The 23,996-nt window shown below is 40.3% G+C and overlaps 1 protein-coding gene across 3 annotated transcripts in view; it reads left to right on the top strand.

The window, feature by feature from the left end:
* Window positions 1–23,996, top strand: part of cfh.L (complement factor H L homeolog) — a 107,530-nt gene that overhangs the window by 68,800 nt on the left and 14,734 nt on the right. For 2 of the 3 annotated variants that reach the window (XM_041590624.1, XM_018256439.2), the window contains exons 14-17: window positions 4,693–4,869; window positions 5,864–6,040; window positions 16,527–16,703; window positions 22,204–22,386. In XM_041590624.1, coding sequence (XP_041446558.1) covers window positions 4,693–4,869; window positions 5,864–6,040; window positions 16,527–16,703; window positions 22,204–22,386 — 714 coding nt within the window. The remainder of the gene's footprint in view (window positions 1–4,692; window positions 4,870–5,863; window positions 6,041–16,526; window positions 16,704–22,203; window positions 22,387–23,996) is intronic. The other variant, XM_018256441.2, reaches the window with a different exon arrangement.

The raw sequence follows: 23,996 nt of genomic DNA, 5'->3' as shown, positions 1-23,996 counted from the left end.
AGGCCCCGAGTCACTCACCAACACTCTTCAGTGTGAAGGGCTTTCCAGGGGCACAACACAGAAGAAACAGCCCGGTCAGTCTCGGGGCTTTCCTCCTCGGAGGCAGTTGACAACTCGGCCAGCAGATTCACCTCCAATGAGGTATTGGGCTCAGCAGAGCTTAACATCATCTTGACTTCTGTGGCTTCTTCAACACACAAGGGTGTACTTGACTCACTAGGATCATCGGGAAGGTCTTCCTTCCCCGTCATCATCACAGATTGCAGGGTTTCCTCCTCCGAGGATACAGAGGCAGCTTTGGGCCTAGAGGCCGCATCAACCTGTAGGAATTCCTGCGCTTGTAATAGGGAGGGAATGCAGCAAACGGGGACCCCTATGGCTTGTTGGGTACCCGTGTCTCCCCCTGGTGCAACCAGCACTGCCACCATTGAGTGTGTGGGTGTCAACTGTGCCAAAATGTCAATTGGGCTTTTCAATGGGGCAGAAGCAGGGGTATCATTCTTTTTTTAGAAAGAGAGTTAATGAGTGTAGTAAGGTATGTTTGTATTGCTAGGAAAAGGCAGGTGTTATAGGAGTGCATGACAAGTTTGTAGCTCCAGAAATCAGATTCTAAGTGGGATTTGTGGAAGGGATGCTCAAGTGCACGTGAATGTCTTTGGAAAGCTTTGGAATGAACAGTATGCCAAGGTTGAAGCGGTTTGGGTATGGTTTAAGATTAGACATTCTAGTCTATAGGGCAGTGGTCCCCAACCAGTAGCTCGTGAGCAACATGTTGCTCTCCAGCCCCTTGGATGTTGCTCCCACTGGCCTCAAAGCAGGTACTAATTTTTGAGTTCCTAGCTTGGAGGCAAGTTTTGGTTGTATAAAAACCAGATGTACTGCCAAACAGAACCTCAATATAGGGTGACAATCCTACTAAATGGTCAATCACACCACTTATTTGGCACCCCAAGAACATTTTTCATGCTAGTGTTGCTCCCCAACTCCTTTTACTTCTGAATGTTGATCACGGGTTCAAAAGGTTGGGGATCCCTGCTATAAGGAATTGCCCTACAGGCCAGCCTTATAGGCAGGTACCACCTACTGGCTGACTAACATATTGCCTAATTTTGTACACTGATATAAATCTTTAATTCACCTCTTTATAAACTAGTAACTTTAATTTGAGGTGCAGTGCACATAGAGAGTATCATTTCTTGCAACACAGCAAGAAAATGTACAGCACAGGAATATCATGCATTGTAGATTTTTATAATAGTACTTAAAGAACTGCCAAAATACATGCATGGGATCTATTTTACAAAATAAGGGAATGTAATTTTTTCCATGGAATCCTATTTAAGCACTCAGTTCTTCTAATAATAATAATAAAATAGTAAATTGTACTTCATGGTAACTAAGCTGCATAAATTCATATTTGTGGGAAAACAGACCTATTGGAGTTTTTTAATGTTTAAATGTTAATAGCAGCCTTAAAGGAGAAACTAAACCAGCCACAAATACAAGCCCCCATCCACTCTCCCTCTCTATTCCCTCCCTGCAGTGTCTTTTATAAGAAAAAGCATCCCTGTTAGTGAACATGATATATAGGTACAGAGTAGCAGAGTGGAGTTCACAGGCGGCATCTTCAGTATATTCAGAATTTTTGGGGGGGAATCAGTTTGTCTATACAGAGCTTACTGTCACATGCAGAGTTGAAGCTAGCCTGGGGATTAGCTTCAAAAGCATATACAATAAGAGGTAGTAGAACTGTAGCCCCAATATTTATATAATAAAAGATAATGGTTATTAAACCATAGACCCCCTTACCCTTCCAAAGAGCAGGTTATCTGAAGCCTGGATAATTGTAAAGATCAAGCCAGAAACAATAGCTGTATGAAAGCCAGTGGCATATCTGGGGCAGGAGAACAGGTCATAGGGGGCCCAAACCATGGGGGTCTGCTTCCTCTATAGCCACTTGACTCCGGGAGTCAACGCTGGTTGCTATGCATGCTACACGTAACACATAATGGTCTCTTGGTATGGCAAAGTGTAGAAATTGTTGAAAGTCTACACGTATTGGGACATGCAAATAAGCGTCCTTTAAATCTATGGGCATTAAAATAAGCGTCCTTTAAATCTATGGGCATTAAAAAAAACAACCCTTTTTCCATATTTGCAATCACCAATTGCAGTGATTCCATTTTGAATAATGGTATGTGAAGAAATTTCTTTAGGAATTTTAAATCCAGTACTGGGTGCAATGAACCATCTTCTTTGGGTATAAGAAACAGATTTAAATAAAAACCTTGGTGATGTTGTTCTGTTGGTATTGGAATTATGGTACTGGCATTCAGCATATCCTGTATTGCCATCTGCAAGGCTCGCCTCTTGACTGGGAAAGTTGGTATGGATGAAAAGCAGAATTGATGAAGGGGGGTTGGTTTTGAATTGTAGCTTGTAGTCAACAGATATTATGGTGTGGACCCAGGTGTCCGACGTTGTTGTGAGCCAGATCTCTCTGAACCGTAGAAGGCGCCCCCTACTGTCTATAGGTTTGGAAGAGGCCTTCTCTTCATGCATCCTGTGGTTTGTCTGGCGCTCCTCTAAGGGCACACCTCTGAAAAATCCAGGAGGGTTTCTTGTAGGAATGAAAATTGCCTCTGGGTTGGCTTGAGTATGATTGTTGTAAAATGTTGTGGAGAATGCAGAGTAAAAGTTCATGATCTAAACGGCCTTCTTGATTGTGTGTTTAATGGTCTGGATTTCTTGTCTTGTGGTAAGAAATTACTCATTCCCCCAGTGATCTTGTTGATTAACCCATCTTGCAAATAGTAGAGTCACAAAGTACTTCTTGGAGGCTAGGTCCGCACTCCAAAACATGAGCCAAATTGCTCTTCTGACTCCTACTGAAAGAGCTGATGCTCTGGCTTGCAACTGGAGAATATCACAAAGTGTGCTGCAGTGAGCACATTTGAAAGATGACCGTGCATGTCGAATGACTCGTTTGCCGACGATGACAATGCTTCTTCCAGCCATAACACCATTGTATGAGACACACATGCTGTCGAAACTGACGGTTTGAAAGCGGCCGTAGAAGATGTGAATGAGCCTTTTAAAAGATTCTCTGCCTTTCTATCCATTGGATCTTCAAAGGCAGTCCCATCTTCCAATGGTATAGCGGTACGCTTAGCCAATCTGGCAATGGGAACACCCACCTTGGTTATTGTTTCCCATTTATCTTGAGTTTGGTCAAATGGATACAAAATATTCATTCATTCATTTTATCATTTCATCTGTTATCGGACTGCGGTAAGGAGTCTTCCATTCTTTACTAATAACTTCCTGTACAGCGTCATGGACTGGGAAAAAATTTTGTTTCCTCTGTGTGGGACCAAATAGCTTGTCTAAGGTGTTGGACTCTTTGTGCTCCTCTTGCATGGCTAGAGTCCGGAACATATCTGCTAGAAGAGAATGAATAGCTTCAGAATGAAGGTTCAACTGCTCGGAATCTTCCCAGTCTGAATCCTCATCTGGCATAGCCCCTTCTTCCTCTGATGAAGAGAAAACCCCCTCTGTCTGAGAGGAATGTTGTGTAGGTCTGGAAATTGAGGATTGGTGGGTCACTTTTTCCATTGCTGATGACAATGTCAAAAGCGATGACTGAAACGGTAAAAACCAATCTGGGATCTGTGGGTCATGTATGAGTCTTGCGTTTTTTATGGTACTGTTGTACCTCCTTATCTTTATGTATCATAATTATTTTATTTGAGGCTGTGTCAGAGCCTGATTGCAAGTCTTGTGTGTTCTTAGAAGGGTCAGACGCTGTGTTAGGCTAAAGACCAAAGCAAAGAATGTATAGGTATAGACAGTGTGGTAAATATTAAGAGCAAGAGGCGTATTTGCAAAGATAAAAAAAAGTAAGCGTCTTTCCCGAGTTGTGCTTCTAAAATGACGGCTGAAAGTTCACACTGCTTGGTGTGAAAACCGTACTCTGGTAGTGTTGTGGACTGTCCGAGGGAGGCATAATGGCAGCGCTGAAGCTTGCCTTGGTAATTGGCAGCGCTGATGCTTTCCTAAGGAACTGGCAGCACTAAATCTTGCCTTGGTAATGGCAGACCAATACGTGAATGCCAGACTGTGACAGCGCTGTTACGTGCCTGTCCCCTGTGTGTGGAAAGCCTTCTCTGCATCTATACAGCTGTAGCTGTGGGAAAAATTTTTAAACTTTGTAATGAGTATGGGAGCAACGCTCCCTAGACATCCTACCTCCTGCAGGATAGAAAAAAACTGAAGTAGGCGGGGTTAATACAGGGAAGAGGAAGATCCCTAGAGGAGAGATCAAAGTTTTGGATCCATCCTGCCCCCTAGAGGGAACACTGATATTAACCCATTAGTGCCTTGTGCTGCCTAGGGACAAACGAGAAAATACATTTATTGGTTAAATAAAATTTTATATAGTAAAATTATTTGCAGTGTACACAGTGCAGTTTAGTAATAAAAACTACATCATAAAAATCTTGAATGACTTAATCTTCATTTCAGGCAGTATAAGATAGATTACACCCTTGGTTTTAACTTTTTTTCTAATAATTTAGGAACACTTTAACACTGTACCATTCTATTGTACACAACAGTGAATATTTAGTTTAATATAAATGTAACTATGTTATTATTTTAGTAAAAATAATAGAAAATTATGTTTATTTAAAGAAAAACGTTATTGTAACCAACCACCTGGAATAAAAAATGGACGTATTATAAAGGAGAAAGAATGGCATTCCAGTGGTGAAACGGTGAAGTACCAGTGTGACCCAGGTTACGAAATAAGTGGGTCAAGCGAAAGTATGTGTTTCATGCAACAATGGACAGCACCTCCAGTTTGTAAAGGTAAAAGACTGTAACAATCATTTACAAAGATAGGTGCAACAAAACAGTAAAATGTGTGACTTCTGTGCAGTAATGTTACTAGAGCACATAGGGCCCAGGTGCAGGCCGGGCAGTCGGACCCCCCTACCCCCTCTCTGAATGAAATCTTGGAGCCAGACTCCTGTAAGCACAAGCACAACCCACACGCATAACAAATTGTGGTGCACACAGAATTTTTTCTAACCTAAGCACAAAATATGTGCACACAGTATAATTTCTGTTATGTTGCTGTAAGTCAGGGACCACAAAAATTAATGTTTTTTTCTGATTCCAACATTAGAGCAGCAAGCAGGGTTAAAATGCTTCATTGCCAGAGCAAATGCACAACACTAGACAGGGATGGTGGGGTCATTTATTTACATATACTAGGCTTAAAAACTCTACTACTATTTTCATTGTATTAAGCCTTATCCAGTTACAACAAGTGAAGAGAAAGAAAATGGCAGATTAATATTAGTTAAAGTATTATTTAAATATTATTTAAAGTTAATAAAGCATGCTACAGAAACACAGGGAGCCTAATAACTTGGCACTCCCAGTGATTTTAGCTTTCCTTCTCCTTTAAATCTCAAAGCTGCACACTGTTTAAAGGAGAATTTGTCTAACAATTAACTATGAATATGAGTTACTATAGACAGCATAATGTGCAGTTGGGCTTCATTTCATACTTTTCTTGGTGGGAATCACTGAGATATGACCTTTTAGGTTAAAGAGTCATTACAGTTTGGAAAGCAGCTGAGAAGCAAAGTAATATAAATCTTTTACAAAATTGATTACATCATTTCACTCTACAACATGGGAAAGCTAAGTTTCTAGGGTTCTCTGTAGTAAAAGAAACTGGCTTATATTAATGAAGAAAAATATATGATAAATAGTCAAATATCCTTTTGGTAGATCAGCCCCTTCTAGTATATGGTTTTGGTTTTTTTATGAAATCTTACTGTATATTTCACAGGTAAATCTTGTGACAAACCTCCAGATGTTGACAATGCAGTTGTTATTGGACTCGGGACAAAACAGTACACCCATGGGGAAAGTGCCAAATACTCATGTAAGCCTGGATATACAATATCTGAGGATGGTCAAGCAAAATGTGTGGAAGGAAACTGGATATATGTACCCAAGTGTTCTTGTAAGTGTTTGAGTAATACACCCTGTTATCCTGTTAGCCCTGTTAGATCACTTTAGTAAATAACTTTATATGTTTTACAGAATTTTGAAAAGAAAACAGGGTTATTCTATCTCTCTCCCCATGCCTCCTCGTAATTTACATACTCTTGAAAAAGTTAATGAAAGCGTAATATTAGTGGATATTTGCTACACCAGGTATGACACAAGTGTACATTATTGCACAACCACGTGGTGCATTCTGGTAAATCATTACTTCAAGCCAGGGTTCTGTCTTGTGTGTCGTAGATAGGAATCCCAGTAACAGACACACGCCTGGACTTCATCACATAGTGAAGAAAAGTTTAAATGTATTGTTTATTGGTAAGGAGCATGTAGAATGCACATAGGCATCAACCCTCCTGTCCCCAAACATGCGCATCATTCAGACCTATGGCAGGCATTAAAGGAGAACTAAACCCTAACAATGACCCAAGGAATATAAACTGCCATGTGATCACATGGACTTTAGGCCACAAAAAATAAATGTGCTTTGCTTATGTAGCGCTATAGTAAACTGCTTTATGTGAAGGCAGTTTTAGCCACTTTCCTTTGTGGGCTGAGACCACAGATGAGCTCTCTTTCTCAGGGGTAAGCCCTCGCAGCAGGGTGGAGGTAGGGTGTAGTGTAACTGTAACTGTGTGCAATGCACAAGAGATTGGGCGCCAGTAGTTTTATTTGCTTAAACAATAAACAGAGTTTATTAACCAAAACCAGAGTTCACCATGGAGCATGGAACATAGAGTAAAACAGAGATCAATCAAAGTAACACAATATACTCACTGTATGAATATAGAACAACTCTCTGAGGAGTACGGAGTACATGTAGAGAACAATGCAGCTTGTTGGAAGGTATTTTCCCAATGTTCAGGATTACCTTAAATGGAACTCAGAAACTCTTACTTCCCTGATTTTAACACTTAGGCCCTACTATGGGGTCAGTAATACCCGGGATCTTAATCCCTCTAATCTCCTCGGTGGAGCTTTGAGCTGCTCAACTACATACCCTATCCAGGGCCGCCATCAGAAATCACGGGGCCCCACACAACAAAATTTTCGGGGCCCCCCCTCACGACACCTCCCCTAACACGCCCCTAACCACGCCCTCATCTTAACCACGCCCCCACCACAAAGGTCACATGGACACATTCACAAACCGCAAATAAAATCATTTTGGCAAAAGGGTTATTAAGCCTGCCACCACATCAAGGTAGACTCTTTAAGCAGGTACCTGCTCTAACCTAAATTGCAGTTTGTTTTACAATTATTATATGTTTAAATTGTACCAATAAGAGCCATTTTGTTTAACCCCTTGGTCAAAAAACAACCAGTCCTAATAAGGACAATGGAAGATTGAAATGTGCCCATCTATCTAGCATGTCTAATGTATACACACATTTATTGTATAATGCATTTTATGTATACATTAAAAAAAACTGAAACCTAACCACTGGACAATTATACAGTGCAATGGCACTGTGATTGAAAACATATAGGCCATCAATAATAACTTTGATTAGTATAAATAAACAGATATACACCATATTTTATAATAAACAAAATTACTTTTATTAATATGAATAAATAAAGAACATAAGATATAAAACTATTTTTACAATAAAAATAAGAACTTTTATTAGTATGAACTGTTCAGAAGTATAAATAGAAACCTAGTTGTACATGATTCATGATCTAACCACTGGATGATTATAAAGTGCATTGGCAGTTTGTGATTGTTTGTAAACATATAGGCCTTATATAACTTATTTTTATAGCAAACAAATAACTACTTTTATTTGTATGAATAAATAAGATATAAAACTATTTTTACAATAAAAATAAGAATTTTTATTAGTATGAATAAATAACATTTAACTTTTTAGAAGTATAAATAGAAACCTAGTGGTACGCGATATAAAACTATTTTTACAATAAAAAATAAGAACTTTTATTAGTATGAATAAATAACATTTAGAAGTATAAATAGAAATCTAGTGGTACTTGATTGATGAAGTAACCAGGATACTCAAAAAGATATGACTGAAAGTGTCAAGTGCTTTGTAAAACCATGTTCTCCTGAAGCTTATTGCAAATAGTGATATACACAGGGCTCAAAGTCTCCTCACTTTACTGCTTGCAAAATCTTTGATAAGTTCTTTGAAATCCAGGTGATTTGCAAGTTCGTGTTCAATAGAAAGCATTGCCAGGCTATTCAGTCTCTGTTCACTCATTGTTGACCGTAGATAGTTTTTAATCAAGGACAGTTTGCTGAACGCTCTCTCTCCTTCAGCCACTGACAGAGGAAGTGTGATGAAGATACGAAGGGCAACACACACCTGTCCAAATATGCCTTCAAGCTGCAGGTCATAGATACAATTTAATAATTCCAGTTGACCAAGAGACCCTTCAAATGTTTCATTGTAGACCTTACGAAGATGTTGTAACTCATCCAGTAACGAGTCTGTAAGATCTTGAGGGTATTTGGCAACCAGCAACTTGGTGGATGCTTCTAGATCTTCATTTGTTAGCTTCCTCAACTTCAATATTGGAGCAAATAAATTGCATATTTCTTCCATTGATTTAAATCTCTGATCTAGGTCAGAAATGATAGTGTCCAGGGTCACGAGAAAAACATTGACTTTAAAAACAGCTTCAGGATCTTCCAGTTGACCAGGAGTTTGTGACTTCTTTCGGCGAATCTGTTGTGTGTTCATAAGTTCAGCCGGAATCTCCATGCCATCAGCAACCAATCTAGCCTCTGAGAGTAGAGCAGGCCACTTTTCTCTAAGAGATTTCATTTCTTCTGCCAATGCTCTTATATTTGCGGCTCCAATCTCCATGGAAACTGACCGTGCCTGCAGAATTTTGTTCCTCTCATCAAAACACTGTAGAACTTTTAGCCAAAAAGTTGCAAGTAGAATTGCACGGAAAGAAGAAAAATAATTATACAGCCCCACAGCTTCTGACTGTGCATCACTTGTAAGCCTTCTAGAGGAAATTATCTTCTCAAGTGCTTGGAGAATGCTTGGCAGCTTCTTAGCGACAGGCCGAATTGCTTCAACTCTTGAACTCCATCTAGTGTCACTTAGACCATGCAGTGAACCAGCAATTTCCTCAGTTAGGGTATGCCACCTCTCAGGACTGTTGCTAAACAGGACGTACAATCTATTCACACTTCCAAAAAATGTCTTCACTTCAGGACAGCTGGATGCTGCATGCACGCCAACAAGGTTTAAAGAGTGTGCAGCACAGGGGCAAAAAATGGCTTGTGGATACTTCTCCAGGATTCTGGATTTTACTCCTTTAATTCTTCCAGCCATGTTGGCTCCGTTATCATACCCTTGCCCTCTGCAATCTTTGAGGTCGATGTTGTGCTCACGCAATCTTGATGTTAGCATCTCAGCAATTTCCTCACCAGTCTTCTGAAAAAAATCAAAAAATTCAAGAAATCTCTCTTGAATGCACCACTTACCTGTCTGTGAACATCTGTGCACATAACGTAAAACGATGACATTCTGCTCAGTATGGGAAATATCTGGGGAAGCATCGCATATCACTGTAAAATAGATAGCCTCTTGCCTTTCGCAAAGTATTGCATTGAGAACATGCCGTCCATACAGATTGATGAATTCATTCTGGGTTCCCCATGATAAATAATGAGCTGGAAGTTTTTTCCCTTTTTCTTGGCTTCTCTTCACTTTGTCTAGGTGCTCCTTTAGGACAGCATCATAATGGGCAATGAGCTCTAGGATACCGAGAAAATTCCCATTCTGAATGTCTCCAACTCTTTGCGAACTCCCTCTGAATGCCAAATTTCTTGAAGCAAGAAACAGAGTAACATCAAGAAGCCTCTCCAGGAGCACAGTGAATTTCTCTGCTTCCACTGCCAAAGTTCTTTGAATGTCATGGTCTACACCCTGTCCACCAACAGATTTCTGAAGGCATCGCCAGCTCCAGTAGTTCTTCCTGTGCTGTGCTGAATGTTCATGCTCTGGCAATTTTTTGTACAATTTGTGCCACTTTGACTTCAGTGGATCATACCCTTCCTTTCTGCAAAGAGAACTTCCTGTTTTATTGGCAGAGTCTGTTGAAAAAGCAAGGCAAGTTGTACAGTACAAGACTTTCTTGCTGTCGCTCCATCTTAGCCAATCCCTTAGGATCTTTTCACGTCCATTCGGTGATTTTGAATACAAGTGGAATTCACTAAAGGCCTGGCCGTCACAATCCTTGGGCAAAGACTGTACAGTTTTCAAGAGATCTTGTTCACTCATCAATCCAGCAAGAACGATGTACTCTCTAGATTTACCTCTCAGAGTGTCTGGCCATAATGCTGGGTCTTTCCAGTTAACACCTGATAAACCTTCATGACTTTCAAATGCCTCACTCAAGAAATCTTCAGAGGCATTGATGCTTGACAGACTGCATGACCTATATTCTTCCATCAGCGTGTCATTGTTAACAGCAGACATGTTGCAGGAAGCATTCTCTTCGATTTCTGTGGTGGGCAAGGAGATGTCACATGAAGGCAAAATGCAATTCTCGCTGCAGGAAACTGGCTCCTCTTGGACATTGTTTAAAGATGTGCTGACAATTGGCCCAATGACTTTGCCAGCATCCATACAATCTTCTCTTGCATCTTGACTGCCAGTGTTAGATTTTTTAAAGTATTGGAGCAATGGTTTCTTGTTTTTGATTTTTTCATCTTCATGCTCTCGCCCTCGCTTCTCCTTTCGTTTCTGAGATCCAGACTTATGGTGATACATTCTTGTAGCTGTGATGAAAGCCCTTTAAAATCTTACCTTTTTTTTATGCAAGGTGAATAAGATGGAGCCCCTTTGTTACAAAGAGTAAACAAAATACCTCTTGACAAAAAAAGTTAAGCACAGATTATGGACACAAGGGCAATTACAAAAACAGCAGATAAAGTGCAAAATGTAAAAAGTGCAAACTGAAAAATAGTGCAAACCGATACAAACGTATCACACTACGGACCAAAATCCTAGCAAAATTACCAAAACCCAAGGCAAAAATTAAGTAATACAAATAAACACAAGTGCAAAAGTATCAATGTATCACACTAGGGACCAAAATCCTAGCAAAAGTACCAAAGCCCACGACAAAATAAATAAAGTGCAAGTTTTCAAAAAATAAAGCTCTACAGTAAACCCACAGCAGAAAAAGTTAAAATAATAAAAAAACAGCTAAGCACAAGGCACCACAAAGCAGCTAGGCCTGTAAATGCAAAACCTATATATATTTATATACAAAAAAAAAAAAACTGTAAAGATGGCAAGCAAAGTAAAAGTCCTATGAAATGTCAGAAAAACCCAAAGTGCAAATAAATCTACATTATAGGACAAAAAGAAGGTATTGGAACCAGTATAAAAATAATGCTAATAAATCTCAAGCACACAACTAACAAAACACGTAAAGTGCAGAACTATACAAAAAGGAAACACCACCAAAACAACTAAAGAGAACATCTGATACAATGACCACAACGACACAGAGATAATAAACTTTTATTAATAAAGTCAAGTGACAACAGATGTAAAACAACAACAGCAAGTGCAATACTGTTGTCTTCACCTCCGTTCAGCAGGAGGGCTTCAAGGCTGAGAATGACGTCATGCAAACAGCTGAGCCACTCCTGCTAAATACCAACAGTTCCTGTTCTTTTGCAGCTGTGATACAGTTTAGCTGTTTAAAAAAGGAAGGGAGAAAAAAGAATTCACATTATGTCTCAGAACTAAAAAAAATTGGTGGCCAAGAGTTTCATAACAGGATTAAAAAAAACAATTGGTGACTGGGAGACTTCTGACAGGACTAAAAAAGAAAAAACAATAAGTGTTCAGGAGTTTCACAACAGTGATTAAAAAAACAATTGGTGACTGGAAGACTTCTTCCAGTATCAAAAAAGAAAAAACAATAAGTGTCGAGGAGTTTCATAACAAAAAACAATAAGTGTCGAGGAGTTTCACAAAAGTGATTAAAAAACAATTGGTGACTGGAAGACTTCCAGTATCAAAAAAGAAAAAACAATAAGTGTCGAGGAGTTTCATAACAAAAAACAATAAGTGTCGAGGAGTTTCACAACAGTGATTAAAAAACAATTGGTGACTGGAAGACTTCTTCCAATATCAAAAAAGAAAAAACAATAAGTGTCGAGGAGTTTCATAACAAAAAACAATAAGTGTTCAGGAGTTTCACAACAGTGATTAAAAAACAATTGGTGACTGGAAGACCTTTTACAAGAAAAATAACTAGTGACCAGGGCTCCTACTAAAGTTACATAAAAACACAATTCAGGGGAATACCAGAGCTAGATTGGCAGCCATGTGCCACAAAAAAAAAACACTACTGCAAGTCAGGGGCCCTGCATGGGGATTCAGGGGGCCCATTGGGGATATGGGGCCCGGCATGGGGATTCAGGGGCCCTCATTGAGGGTTCAGGGGCCTGCATTGGTGGGATATGGGGCCCGGCATGGGGATTCAGGGGCCCTCATTGGTGTCTCAGGGGCAGTATGGGGTTCAGGGGCCCGCATTGGCAGCCAGGGTCACAAAAAAAAAAAAACACTGCTGACCAGGCCCTCTGCAAATCAGGGGCCCTGCATGGGGATCAGGGGGCCCATTGGGGGATATGGGGCCCAGCATGGGGATTCAGGGGCCCTCATTGAGGGTTCAGGGGCCCTGCATTGGTGTCACAGGGGCAGTATGGGGTTCAGGGGCCCTGCATTGGTGGCTCAGGGCAGGGCCCTGCATTGGTGGCTCAGGGCAGGGCCCTGCATTGGTGGCTCAGTATGGGGTTTGTGGCTCAGGGGCAGTATGGGGTTGGTGGCTCAGGGGCAGTATGGGGTTGGTGGCTCAGGGGCAGTATGGGGCCCTGCATTGGTGGCTCAGGGGCAGTATGGGGCTCAGGGGCAGTATGGGGCCCTGCATTGGTGGCTCAGGGGCAGTATGGGGTTCAGGGGCCCGCATTGGTGGCTCAGGGGCCCTGTGGCTCAGGGGCCCTGCATTGGTGGCTCAGCGGCAGTATGGGGCCCGCATTGGTGGCTCAGGGGCCCTGTGGCTCAGGGGCCCAGCATTGGTGGCTCAGCGGCAGTATGGGGCTCAGGGGCAGTATGGGGCCCTGCATTGGTGGCTCAGGGGCAGTATGGGGTTCAGGGGCCCGCATTGGTGGCTCAGGGGCCCTGTGGTCAGGGGCCCTGTGGCTCAGGGGCCCTGTGGCTCAGGGGCCCTGTGGCTCAGGGGCCCTGCATTGGTGGCTCAGCGGCAGTATGGGGCCCGCATTGGTGGCTCAGGGGCCCTGCATTGGTGGCTCAGCGGCAGTATGGGGTTCAGGGGCCCGCATTGGTGGCTCAGGGGCCCGCATTGGTGGCTCAGGGGTTACATTGGTGGCTCAGGGGTTACATTGGTGGCTCAGGGGTTACATTGGTGGCTCAGGGGTTACATTGGTGGCTCAGGGGACTTACCTGCTTGTGCTGGCGTCTTCTTCTTCCTCCAGGAGGGTCTTCTTCACCGTCTTCGCCGTCCGTTCGCCGTCCGTTCGCCGTCCTCGCCGTCCGTTCGCCGTCTCCAGGAAGCACGTCCTCCTCCAGCGACGTCCTCGATCTTCTGACTGCAGGCGGCAGGCGGCGGCGGCTTAAATAGAGTTGCGCCCGTGCGTACTGACGTCACGCGTACGCACGGGACGCAGCTCAGTGGAGAAAAATGCAGGGCAGAGTTAGGTCGCGGCCGGGCCCCCTGGAAGCGGGGAAATCCACCGGGCCCGGGAGGACTGTCCCCCCAGTGACCCCCTGATGGCGGCCCTGACCCTATCTATCACTCCTAGAGTGATCTATTAAAGGGTATAACTATCACTTCACTATACTCAGGCTGAGTTCCAATACCCCTAACCTCTGTGGCCTAACAGAGGAAAGGTTCAGCAGCAATTGCCTCTACCTCATGGCTTTTAAGCCCTTTTATATTATACCACAGTGCCATCTAGCATCCACAGTGAGAACTGCAGGGATGACATAAGCACAAGGTCCCCATAAGGACCCACTGAGGTGTCCATATTAAAAGGGATGTGCCTGTCTGTAAAGTGTAAGGGTGTCTAAGATTTTCACATCCCTACACTTACATACAACAAGCATTATCCTGTGTGATGGTGAAGTGGTTAGAGAGCTTGCAAGTATTACTACTAAAGTCCAGGCCGGTTCAGTTCAGACTAAAGCTTCTTTAGCTTTTGCATGTATGTTGATAATATACTCAATTAGGAAGGGGAGACGGTCGCTCCAACCCCCCGCCGTGTGTTTGATAATATATATTGGGATCCTTTTCTGTCTAGCGGTTAATTTTGCATTCATCAAAACTTGCTCACCGCTGTTCTAAAATGGTTCGGGTCCACTTGCCCCGAACCCTCCGCTTTAAACTTTCCAATATTGTAAGTTGTGGGTCACTCACCGCTCCTTTTCAGTGGCCCGGGTGCTGCGCCCCGAACCCTCAGCATGGGGGAGACATCAAGATCTGGAAATCAGCAGTTTGGCACGCACTCAGCAGGACTCCAGGTAGCGGTAAAAAATTCTTTACTTTATTGCACAAACATGTTGCCTATGATTACGTGTGGTAACACACGATTAGCGTTAGGACGATACATGTTTGTGCAATAAAGTAAAGAATTTTTTACCGCTACCTGGAGTCCTGCTAAGTGCGTGCCAAACTGCTGATTTCCAGATCTGTATGTTGATAAAAATGGTTTGAGTTTTATGTACTTTTTTCTATGACATTTTATTCTTCAATTATCTTTAGTCATTTGTTCACTAAAATAGACAGTATTCAGGGTCAGTCATAATAGGATATATGCTGATGATCTGCTCTGACATTAACCTAATGTCCCAAATTAATCTAATATAAAGTACATAAAATCCAAACTGTTCTTAAAGAGATACTGACATCAGAAAATAACCTTTTTTATTATCTATCATAACTTTGTCTTTGAATGCTATTTATAATTTTGCCATAAAAGTATTTGCCTGATGCTTTAACATTACCTTTCTTTCTACCCTTTTCCTCTGTGACAGGGCTGACATATTTGTGCAGCAGGAGTCCATTAGCATTAGAAACTCTGACAGTTTAAGATGGGACAGTCAGGTTGGCAAAACAGTCAGGTTTAGGAACTTCAAGTGACAATTACTTACAAAGGCAGAACTATCAGCGAAAAACTATCAACAGGACCTGTAGGTAACTTTTAGGGGCAGATTTATCAAGGGTTGAAGTGGATTCGAGTGAATTTTCGAAGTTCAAAAAGTTTGAATTTCAAAGTAATTTTTTGGATACTTCGACTATCGAATAGCCTACTACGACTTTGACTACGAGTAAGTAAAATCGTTCGAATATTCGACCATTAGATAATCGAAGTACTGTCTCTTTAAAAAAAACTTTGACTTCAATAGTCAGCCAAATTAAAACTGCCGAAGTGCTATGTTAGCCTATGGGGACCTTCTAGACCATTTTTCCAAGTCTTTAAACATCAAAGAAAAATCGTTCGATCGTACGCTAAAATCGTTTGAATCGTTTGATTTGAACGATCTAATCGTTCAACCAAACGATTTTAATTTGATCGTACAATGGCCAAATTTGGTAAAAAATCCTTTCAATTCGAGGGTCAAATCTCGAAGTATTTTACACTTTGAAATTTGACCCTAAGTAAATCTGCCCCTTGATGTACAGTAATTCAATCTCAGTCGATTTGAGTTTTTTCAACAAATAAGATTATATTTTTCCACCAAACTACTCCAAATTGATTGTAGGACATCTTCCATAGTCTAAAACAGCAATTTGGCAGGTTTTAGATGGTGAATAGTCAAATTTGAATTCTTAAAGGGACAGTACATGATACATTTCAAAATTCTAATTTTTTTTAAAAGATTTTTTTTAAAAACTCAAATAGAATTTGGACTATTCCCTAGTCGAATTACACTAAAATAAACTCAAAATGGAAATTCAAAAATTTGAATGTTTAATTCGACTCTTGATAAATCTGCCCCTAAGTGTTCTCCCATTTGCCTGTAACGATCATGTTTCTTCACAAAACGGTAAATTCAACCATTACTATAAAAGTTATCACTCACAGTACAGCATGTTAATACAGTATACTGTATATTCCAAAAAATGCTGGCTATATGAGATTTTCACAAGATTTTATAATGTAATTAATATTGGCCAAACAGATAACATTTAAACACTCAAAACTATAAAGCCTGCACCTTATGACACATGTGGTCCCAGTTTAAATACCCCAGATCTCTCTCCTCTTATTTGTTTAGCCACAACTTTATTCTTCTCCTGTTTTATCTTTTTTCTATTGCTCCTTTTCACTTTCACTTTGCTTCTGTTATGGAATTTGAATAAAACAAAAAAAATCTGTCAATTCATATGTGTATTTTGTTTTTGTTTTTTTGTTTTTTTAGCTACGTCTTGCGAATTAGCTCCAGAAATAACCAATGCTGTGCTACTGACTAAGAAAGCTAATTACAAGTCTGGGGAAAAAGCCTATTATAAATGTAACACAGGTTATGTTTTTAACGAGAATCAAAATTCAGTAACTTGTAAAAATTCTCGTTGGGAAGAACTGCCAGAATGTAGAAGTAAGTTTTTTTTTTTTACACAAATTTTACCATATTCGTTTCAGCTATTTTATTTAGTACTGTTGTAGCAAGTTTCATTATACAGTATATACATTATGTATGTATGTATATTTTTATTTGTATAGAGCTCCTTGAGGGCAAAGTACTGTAGAGCAACACAATAAATTAGTAGTAATAAACAAGGGGTCATTGAAATAAAAAGTAACAATAGGTGGATTATTAGAAATATAATTCACATAAATATAAAAAATACATTTACAATACAGATTAAGTGCTCAGTGTCAAGGAAACAAAAGTCTAGAGGACCCTACCTCATAGGGCTTACAGTCTAAATGTGCATTATACAAGATTTGAGGCTAAAACAAATGCAAATTAACGTTCCCAAAACCCAAATGTTTGATGCAAAGACAAAATTTAAGCAATTTTTTCGGTTCAAATTTTTCGAATTGAGAATTTGTAGATACGTTAAGAATAATGATTAAAAGGCAAAAAATGCATTTGTTTCTTAATTTTTTTTATTCTAATATTTTAATAAATAAACAAATATTAGAGCTTCGCTAAATTAAAAAAAAATCACAAATTCAAATTTTGATAAATAGGCTTCTAAGGCTCATACAAACACAAGTATAAACTGCTAAGAGCACAATTGGACATAAATCAGAGAGTGCCTTGATGTTATTCAGTATTGTTCTTGTGTCTATACATGCTCCTTTGCAGCTAATACACTTGAAACCAATCCCCCCTAACCTCCATGCTCCAGCTGATCACTGCTAATCCTTGTAATTCTTTATTTTCCCATACGTACAGGAGTATATACCATTTGGTGTAGTTCACAAAATTAATTTATAGCAGGATATTCACGCAATTATTCTAATAAAAATTCTAGTTAGTTTCTTGTCTTATGTATTTATTTTAAATATTTACATTTGTGTGCTGCAACTCTCAAGCTTCGTAAAGAAGAACAAACCTCCCCCCAATAAGAAAGGCCCCTACCTACTACCTGATATAGTACTTCCACCCTGCTTCCCCCCTGCATAGTTCATTACCCCTGAAAGTGTCCTGAATACATTGCTCACATATTGGTGCAGAGTAAGCACAGCGGAGTGCCATCTTCTGTTTCTTTGTTCTTCTTTGGGTCCTCCTCTTTCCTTCAGCAATTCACTGCACTTTTGGAGCATGCGCAGACTGCTCCTGTTCCATGAGATTAATAATGAAGATCCGGAAGATGGCACCCATGAGCTTCACTGCGCTTACTCTGCACCGATACACGAGCAATGTAATTGGGGCACTTTCAGGGGTAATGAACTGTGCAGGGGAAAGCAGGGAGGAGGACTATCTATGGTAGTAGGTAGGGGCTTTTCTTATTGGGGAGCAGGGCAGCCATCAGGGTAGGACAGGGGGGAGAGTTGTAGGGGGCCCCGAGGGTAAGGGGGGCCCCGGCCACGCCACACTTACTTGATTAGCCGGGCTCCCCATCTTTCTGAGAGCTGCTGACTTCGGCATGGACATATAAGGGGCCCTGGCCACCAATTTTCTTATAATGTGGGGGGGGCCTGGCCACCAATTTTTTATATCATGTGGGGTCCTAGCCGCCAATATTTTTTAATGGGGGGGCCCTGGCCACAAATGTTTTTTTATGGGGGGCCTTGACCACCAATATCTTTTTATTTTTTATTAACATGTGGGAACCCTAGCCACCAATATTTTTTTTTTTTTTTTTTACTGTGTGGTTGGGAGGGCGGACCTGTAGGTGGGGCTTGCGGTGGGCACAGCCCAGGGGGCCCAGGAAATTTTGTTGTACGGGGCCCTGCGATTTCTGATGGCGGTCCTGTTGGGGAGTTTAGTTCACCTTTAAAGGAGAACTAAACCCTGAAAATATGTGGCTAAAAATGCAATATTGTATATACTGAACTTATTGCACCAGCATAACGTTTCAGCTTCGCAATAGCAGCAATGATCCAGGATTTCAAGCTTGTCACAGGGGGTCACCATCTTGGAAAGTGTCTGCGACACTCACATGCTCAGTGGGCTCTGAGCAGCTGTTGAGAAGCTAAGCTTAGGGAACATCACAAATTATCAAGCAGAAAATGAGGTTGGTCTGTTATATAAGCTGATGCTACAGGGCTCATTATTAAATTCTGATGCTAATTGTACTGGTTTCTGAGCTGCCTTTTAGTAATTATTTGTATTAATTACTAATCAGTCTTATATTGTTATATTGTGTACTGTATATTGTGAGTGTGTCCCTAAGCTCAGTAATTGACAGCAGCATAGAGCATGTGCAGTGAATCAGCAAAAAAGAAGATGGGAAGCTACTGGGGCATCTTTGAAGACACTGATCTTTACTGCTAAAGGGCAAAACATAATGTACAACATTTCTAGCTACTTTTTTAGTTAAGCTTTAGTTCTTTAGCTGGCCATAGACATACAGACTATAGCTTATGTCGCACAAACTATTGTCCGTGTCAATCTTCCGACCTGAAACTCACAATTCAAATTAAAATAAAATTCAAATTCAAATAAAAAATTAAAATTAAAATAAAAAGTAGTAAAGAGAACAAATCACATGATGCTTGGACCATTAATTGACAGACAGCAATCGTATGAAAGTTATGTCTGACAAATAGAAGTGACAGTCACCCAGTGATATCATCAGAGGCAATACATGCAGAGATCTTACCGGTAGCTGATGTAAATCTTTTAACCGGTCTGATCGACTGAACGACCATTGTATGAAAAACATTGGGACACTCCAGACATGGTACAGAAATCGTACAAACGTTCGTTCCGTACGGTAGTATCTTTGCGTCTCTGGCCAGCTTTAGTTTAGAAGACAGAGTGGAAGATCACATAGATTGTAAGCTCTACTGGACAGGAATTATCTTCCTACTGTGTTTTTGACCACGTGGCACTTAATTGTATATATATTTACTTACTGTTTATTATAATGTTATCATCCCAATGTGTTCTTTTCTACATTCAATTGTACAGCAATGCGTATACTAATAATGCTTTATAAATGAAGTTATATATTCATACATACAAAATCAACTGGAGAGAAAACTATTAAAAAAATAAAAATAATGCTATTATTGAACCTTTACAGCTGAGCTGTTGTTCAATGACCCCTCATACCCACATAGCATTTTCAGTTAATTTTGAGGCTGGAAATAGTGTAAATAAAAAAATCTAAATAAAAAGACAAATTGAAATATTGTTTGGAAAGAATAACTCTATTAAACATTAAAATAAAAGTATATCTTCCCTTTAATAAGCTTTTGGAATTCTTTCTTGCTGTCAGGGGGCCTAGCGGCTCCCTAAGGGAGTAGTTCAGACCTAGGAGGAAGCCAGGAACAAGAGTCCAAGATCGTTGTATCCGAGGGGTTAAACAAGAGAATAGTCAAAGTCCAGGCAAAGTTTCAGGAGGCAGGCAGATCAGGTTCAAGGTCAGAGTTTCAGGCAGGAATCAGGATCAGGATAGCAATAGCAAAAACACACCCAGGTTCTATAGCACAAAAAACCTATAATTATGCAGGGTTTCAAAATCCTGGCACCAGTGATGTTGTCATCATGCAGCGACGTTGCACCCATATGTTCAGCATGGGTGCCGCCATCTTGGATTTTCATTGCGACTGCCGGGAAGGTAAGCAGCATCGTCAGGTGCTTCTGGCAGTACTGACACTTGCATACAGTATGAAGGTGCATTTGTCAAAGCACCAATATGATAGGTGCCCCCTAAGTATAAGGAAAGCCCTGTTTACTGGGGTGCCAATATATGAGATATCTTCCAGTAAATATCATAACACAGGGGCAGTGTTTTCAAAGAGTTTACCACAGAAAAATGCAAGTTCACCAAGAGACACTGTTTTAGAGAAAAAATGTCAAACAAGTCAAAAGTTGTCAAAAGTAGTTTTTTAAAGTTACCCTAGGGACCTCTAGATAGAAGACAACATGGTATTGTGTTACTTTTATCCCAGGGTTGGTATTTTTTTCCTGTATGGAGAACCAGCACAGGGTAAAAACTTGCCAATTAGATTTACTATAGAGTGCCTAACATATTATCACCCCCCAGTGAATTCGGGCTTTCCTTGTACATTAAAAACAATTATCAGCATCTAAAGCTGGCTGTACATGGTGTGGTGACGACACCAAACTATTGCATGCTTGCCCACGTTGGAAAAGTTACCAAATTTTTAGAGTAAAATCCATGGCGAACTGAAAATCTAGAAAACACCTACTTTTTGGTACTGACCACAAAAACTGCTGCCAATTTATTTTTAGTTACACCCTCAGCAATAGTACAGATTGCTCATAGAGCCTAGGGAGTTCACGGCAGCCATCTTATTTTCTTCTGTAAACTTCGGAAGCAGAGTGGAAGTTCCAATCCCGAATAACAGTGCATGTGGCGAAAGTCACAAATATTTCCGAAAAAAAATTGTGACTTTCCGCACATGCGCAGTTGTTCAGGACTGGAATATTACTCCACCTGTGCATGCGCCGAAACTCTACTCTGCTTCAGTAGTTTACTGAAGAAAATAAGATGTCTGCCATGATCTCCCTAGGACAGAATCTGCACAGAGGGGTAAGTAAATAGTTAGGGGCATTTGCCCTGGGTACCAGGTAGGCTGGGGGGAGGAGGGTCTAGGTAGGGTTAAGGGGGGTAGGAGGTTTTTAAGGTTTGGGTTGAATTCTCCTTTAAGTACAAATCCCATCATTCACAGACAAAACCCACCAAGTGACTTTGCATATCTAATGATGTTGGGACCTGTAGTTGAACACAAGCTTTGGGCCACAGGTTGAATGATAGGGTAGAGTAAGAACTAGAATACAATATACAGTTAAAGCAGTGGGTAATGGAATATAATGCACACCTCATAATAAAGGATGAACAGATTTCAGGGATTATTTAGAAATGCAAGTGCAAAATGGATATTGAGCACACACTGAACCTTTTTCAGAGAGTTATCCGGTCCATACATGCTTCTTTGTAACATATGGCAAGTGCCAATGCTACTCTTCAGGTTGCCTCACTTGGCTCAGTTCAGTTGGATGCAATGCTATCATTGATGACATCCACCAGAAGTGATGCTGTTACAAAATAATGGTGTGAAAATGTTTGCCACAACTTGTGTGCAAGGTACAAAAATGGATGCAGATTTGCATCCATAATGGTGCATTAAAAGTATTAAGTAGGGTTAGGATACATGAGGGAATACATTGGCACATGGGCACAAATAGTATTGCTTTTGGAGTACAACTTGGCCTGGCTCTGCCGCAGAATACATAACAGGATGATTGCAGTGGAACCCTGTAGGACTCTCCAATAACACATATCTGTATAAATGCAGTTGCAATTTCATGCATAATATATCCAAACCACATATAAGGATGAATGTAGTGAAAACTTAATGTAAAAGATACTCCCACTCTTCCCTCCACTTGTATCCTCATCATGATCTGTATTCAGCATCAATTTTAACTTTGTTTTCTCTACTTTTAGGGCAAGGACAGATCTGTGAATCTCCCCCTGTTGTTCAGTTTGGGGACACACTAGAAAACAGAGAGCCTACCAATAAACATGGCACAGTGATGAATTATAAGTGTCCAGAATATTACATACTTGAAGGAAGCAAATCGATTGTGTGTAGGAATGGAAAATGGGATGATCCACCAATATGTATAGGTTTGTGGCCTGTTCATTTCATAAATTGCTTACACATTTGTCTTTCATAGACACCAGAACATCATTTATGAAGGGGTGGTGGTACTTTGAAGTACAGTAACTGCATTTGTTTTTCCCCTCTCCAAATAGCTGCTGTCCAGCACATTCAGAGACAAGGGCCACTTCATACTGTCAGTTTAGAGTTCATGCCTAAGTATAGGAAGTAGAAATTGAAAACTTTCAGGACAGATACAGAGTAACATTAACAGTTGTGTATTGGGGTCTATTTACAGATTTATATGACCCTACATTAACTTTTTTAGCATGGAATTAGGTATTAGCATTAGGTCCCAGAATTGGGCCTCTAGAAACTTTAAAGGACCAGTAACATCAATTTTTTTTTTTTAAATTCGTTAGTATACAACGGAAAAAAAAACACAAAGACAAATTAAACTTTGAAATCGCTAATCTTTATTAAGAAATAACTTACCGAAACTCCGCTTGAGCTCCTCTTTAGAAAAGGCGATCCATCGTGCTGCGTTTGGATTCTCCTCCCTGCCTTCCTTATAGGAGATAGCCAGGGAGGAGAAATCGATCTTCGCCCTGTCGCCTTTTCTGAAGAGGAGCGCAAGCAGAGTTTCAGTAAATTATTTCTTAATAAAGACTTAGCGATTTCAAAGTTTAATTTGTATTTTTTTTTTCATTGTATACTAATGAATTTTAAAAAAAATGTGATGTTACTGGTCCTTTAAGTATAAGACATTTCCCATAAAAATGTATTGCAGCTGGTTACTCGTCAAAGTCCAACCGGGCCCCTATAGTCCCTGTGCCCCCAGTAACTGCAGGACCTGTCATATCAGTGCTAGTGTGGACTCACTTATTGCTGAACCAGTGCTTTCTGAAGCCTTACATGCTAAACGTGGAAATTGTTCTTGCTCACTACTGTTACAAGACTGGGACCCAAGAAAAGGGAACCAAGATGGGATAAATGATGGCAGATTAAATCTGTAGTCACCCTTAACTAATATCAAACCAGTCGCATTGCACTCACAGCTTTCTGTATCAACACCAGCACTTATATAGAAGCACCAGTCACAGCCCATAACAAACAGGCAATCAACAACAATACAATTACATAAAGTAATTATACAGTGCATTCTGGTCATACGAAACCCAGCGCAGACCACAATATTTTAAGATTGTAAAAGGGGCATCTGCCATGGACTTCTATATGACCTCAGCAGGTTTTAGAGTATTTTCGGATTCTAATTTTTAGCAGCTTTGGGTATAATAAAACTCCAAAACTTCAAGTTTTTTTTCCTTGACCAAAAAATTTTTAGCTTTTATACCTAGACCCCTAAAGGAAACAATATTTAAATAATTTAAATAGTGTAAGTAACGTGTATTTTGCCTGACTAACACAAAAGAGAAGGATTTGATATTATTTCTTAGAGTAAGAGGTTCCTTTTAAACCACCCTAATCCTGTAGAATTCCTACTGTATGGGAAATCAAAGTTGCAATATGAAACATACCTCGGTACATTTAACAATTTATATAATATTCAACCATTCAGTTAATTCTGCCTGCATAAATTAGTCCTTAATCACCCAATATCTTGGTTTACCCTCTG

The sequence above is a fragment of the Xenopus laevis genome, chromosome 4L (assembly GCF_017654675.1).
Source record: "Xenopus laevis strain J_2021 chromosome 4L, Xenopus_laevis_v10.1, whole genome shotgun sequence".
In the NCBI taxonomy this organism is placed as follows: domain Eukaryota; kingdom Metazoa; phylum Chordata; class Amphibia; order Anura; family Pipidae; genus Xenopus; species Xenopus laevis.
Note: the sequence above shows the minus strand (reverse complement) of the source record. Positions and strands in the feature narration are given on the sequence as shown.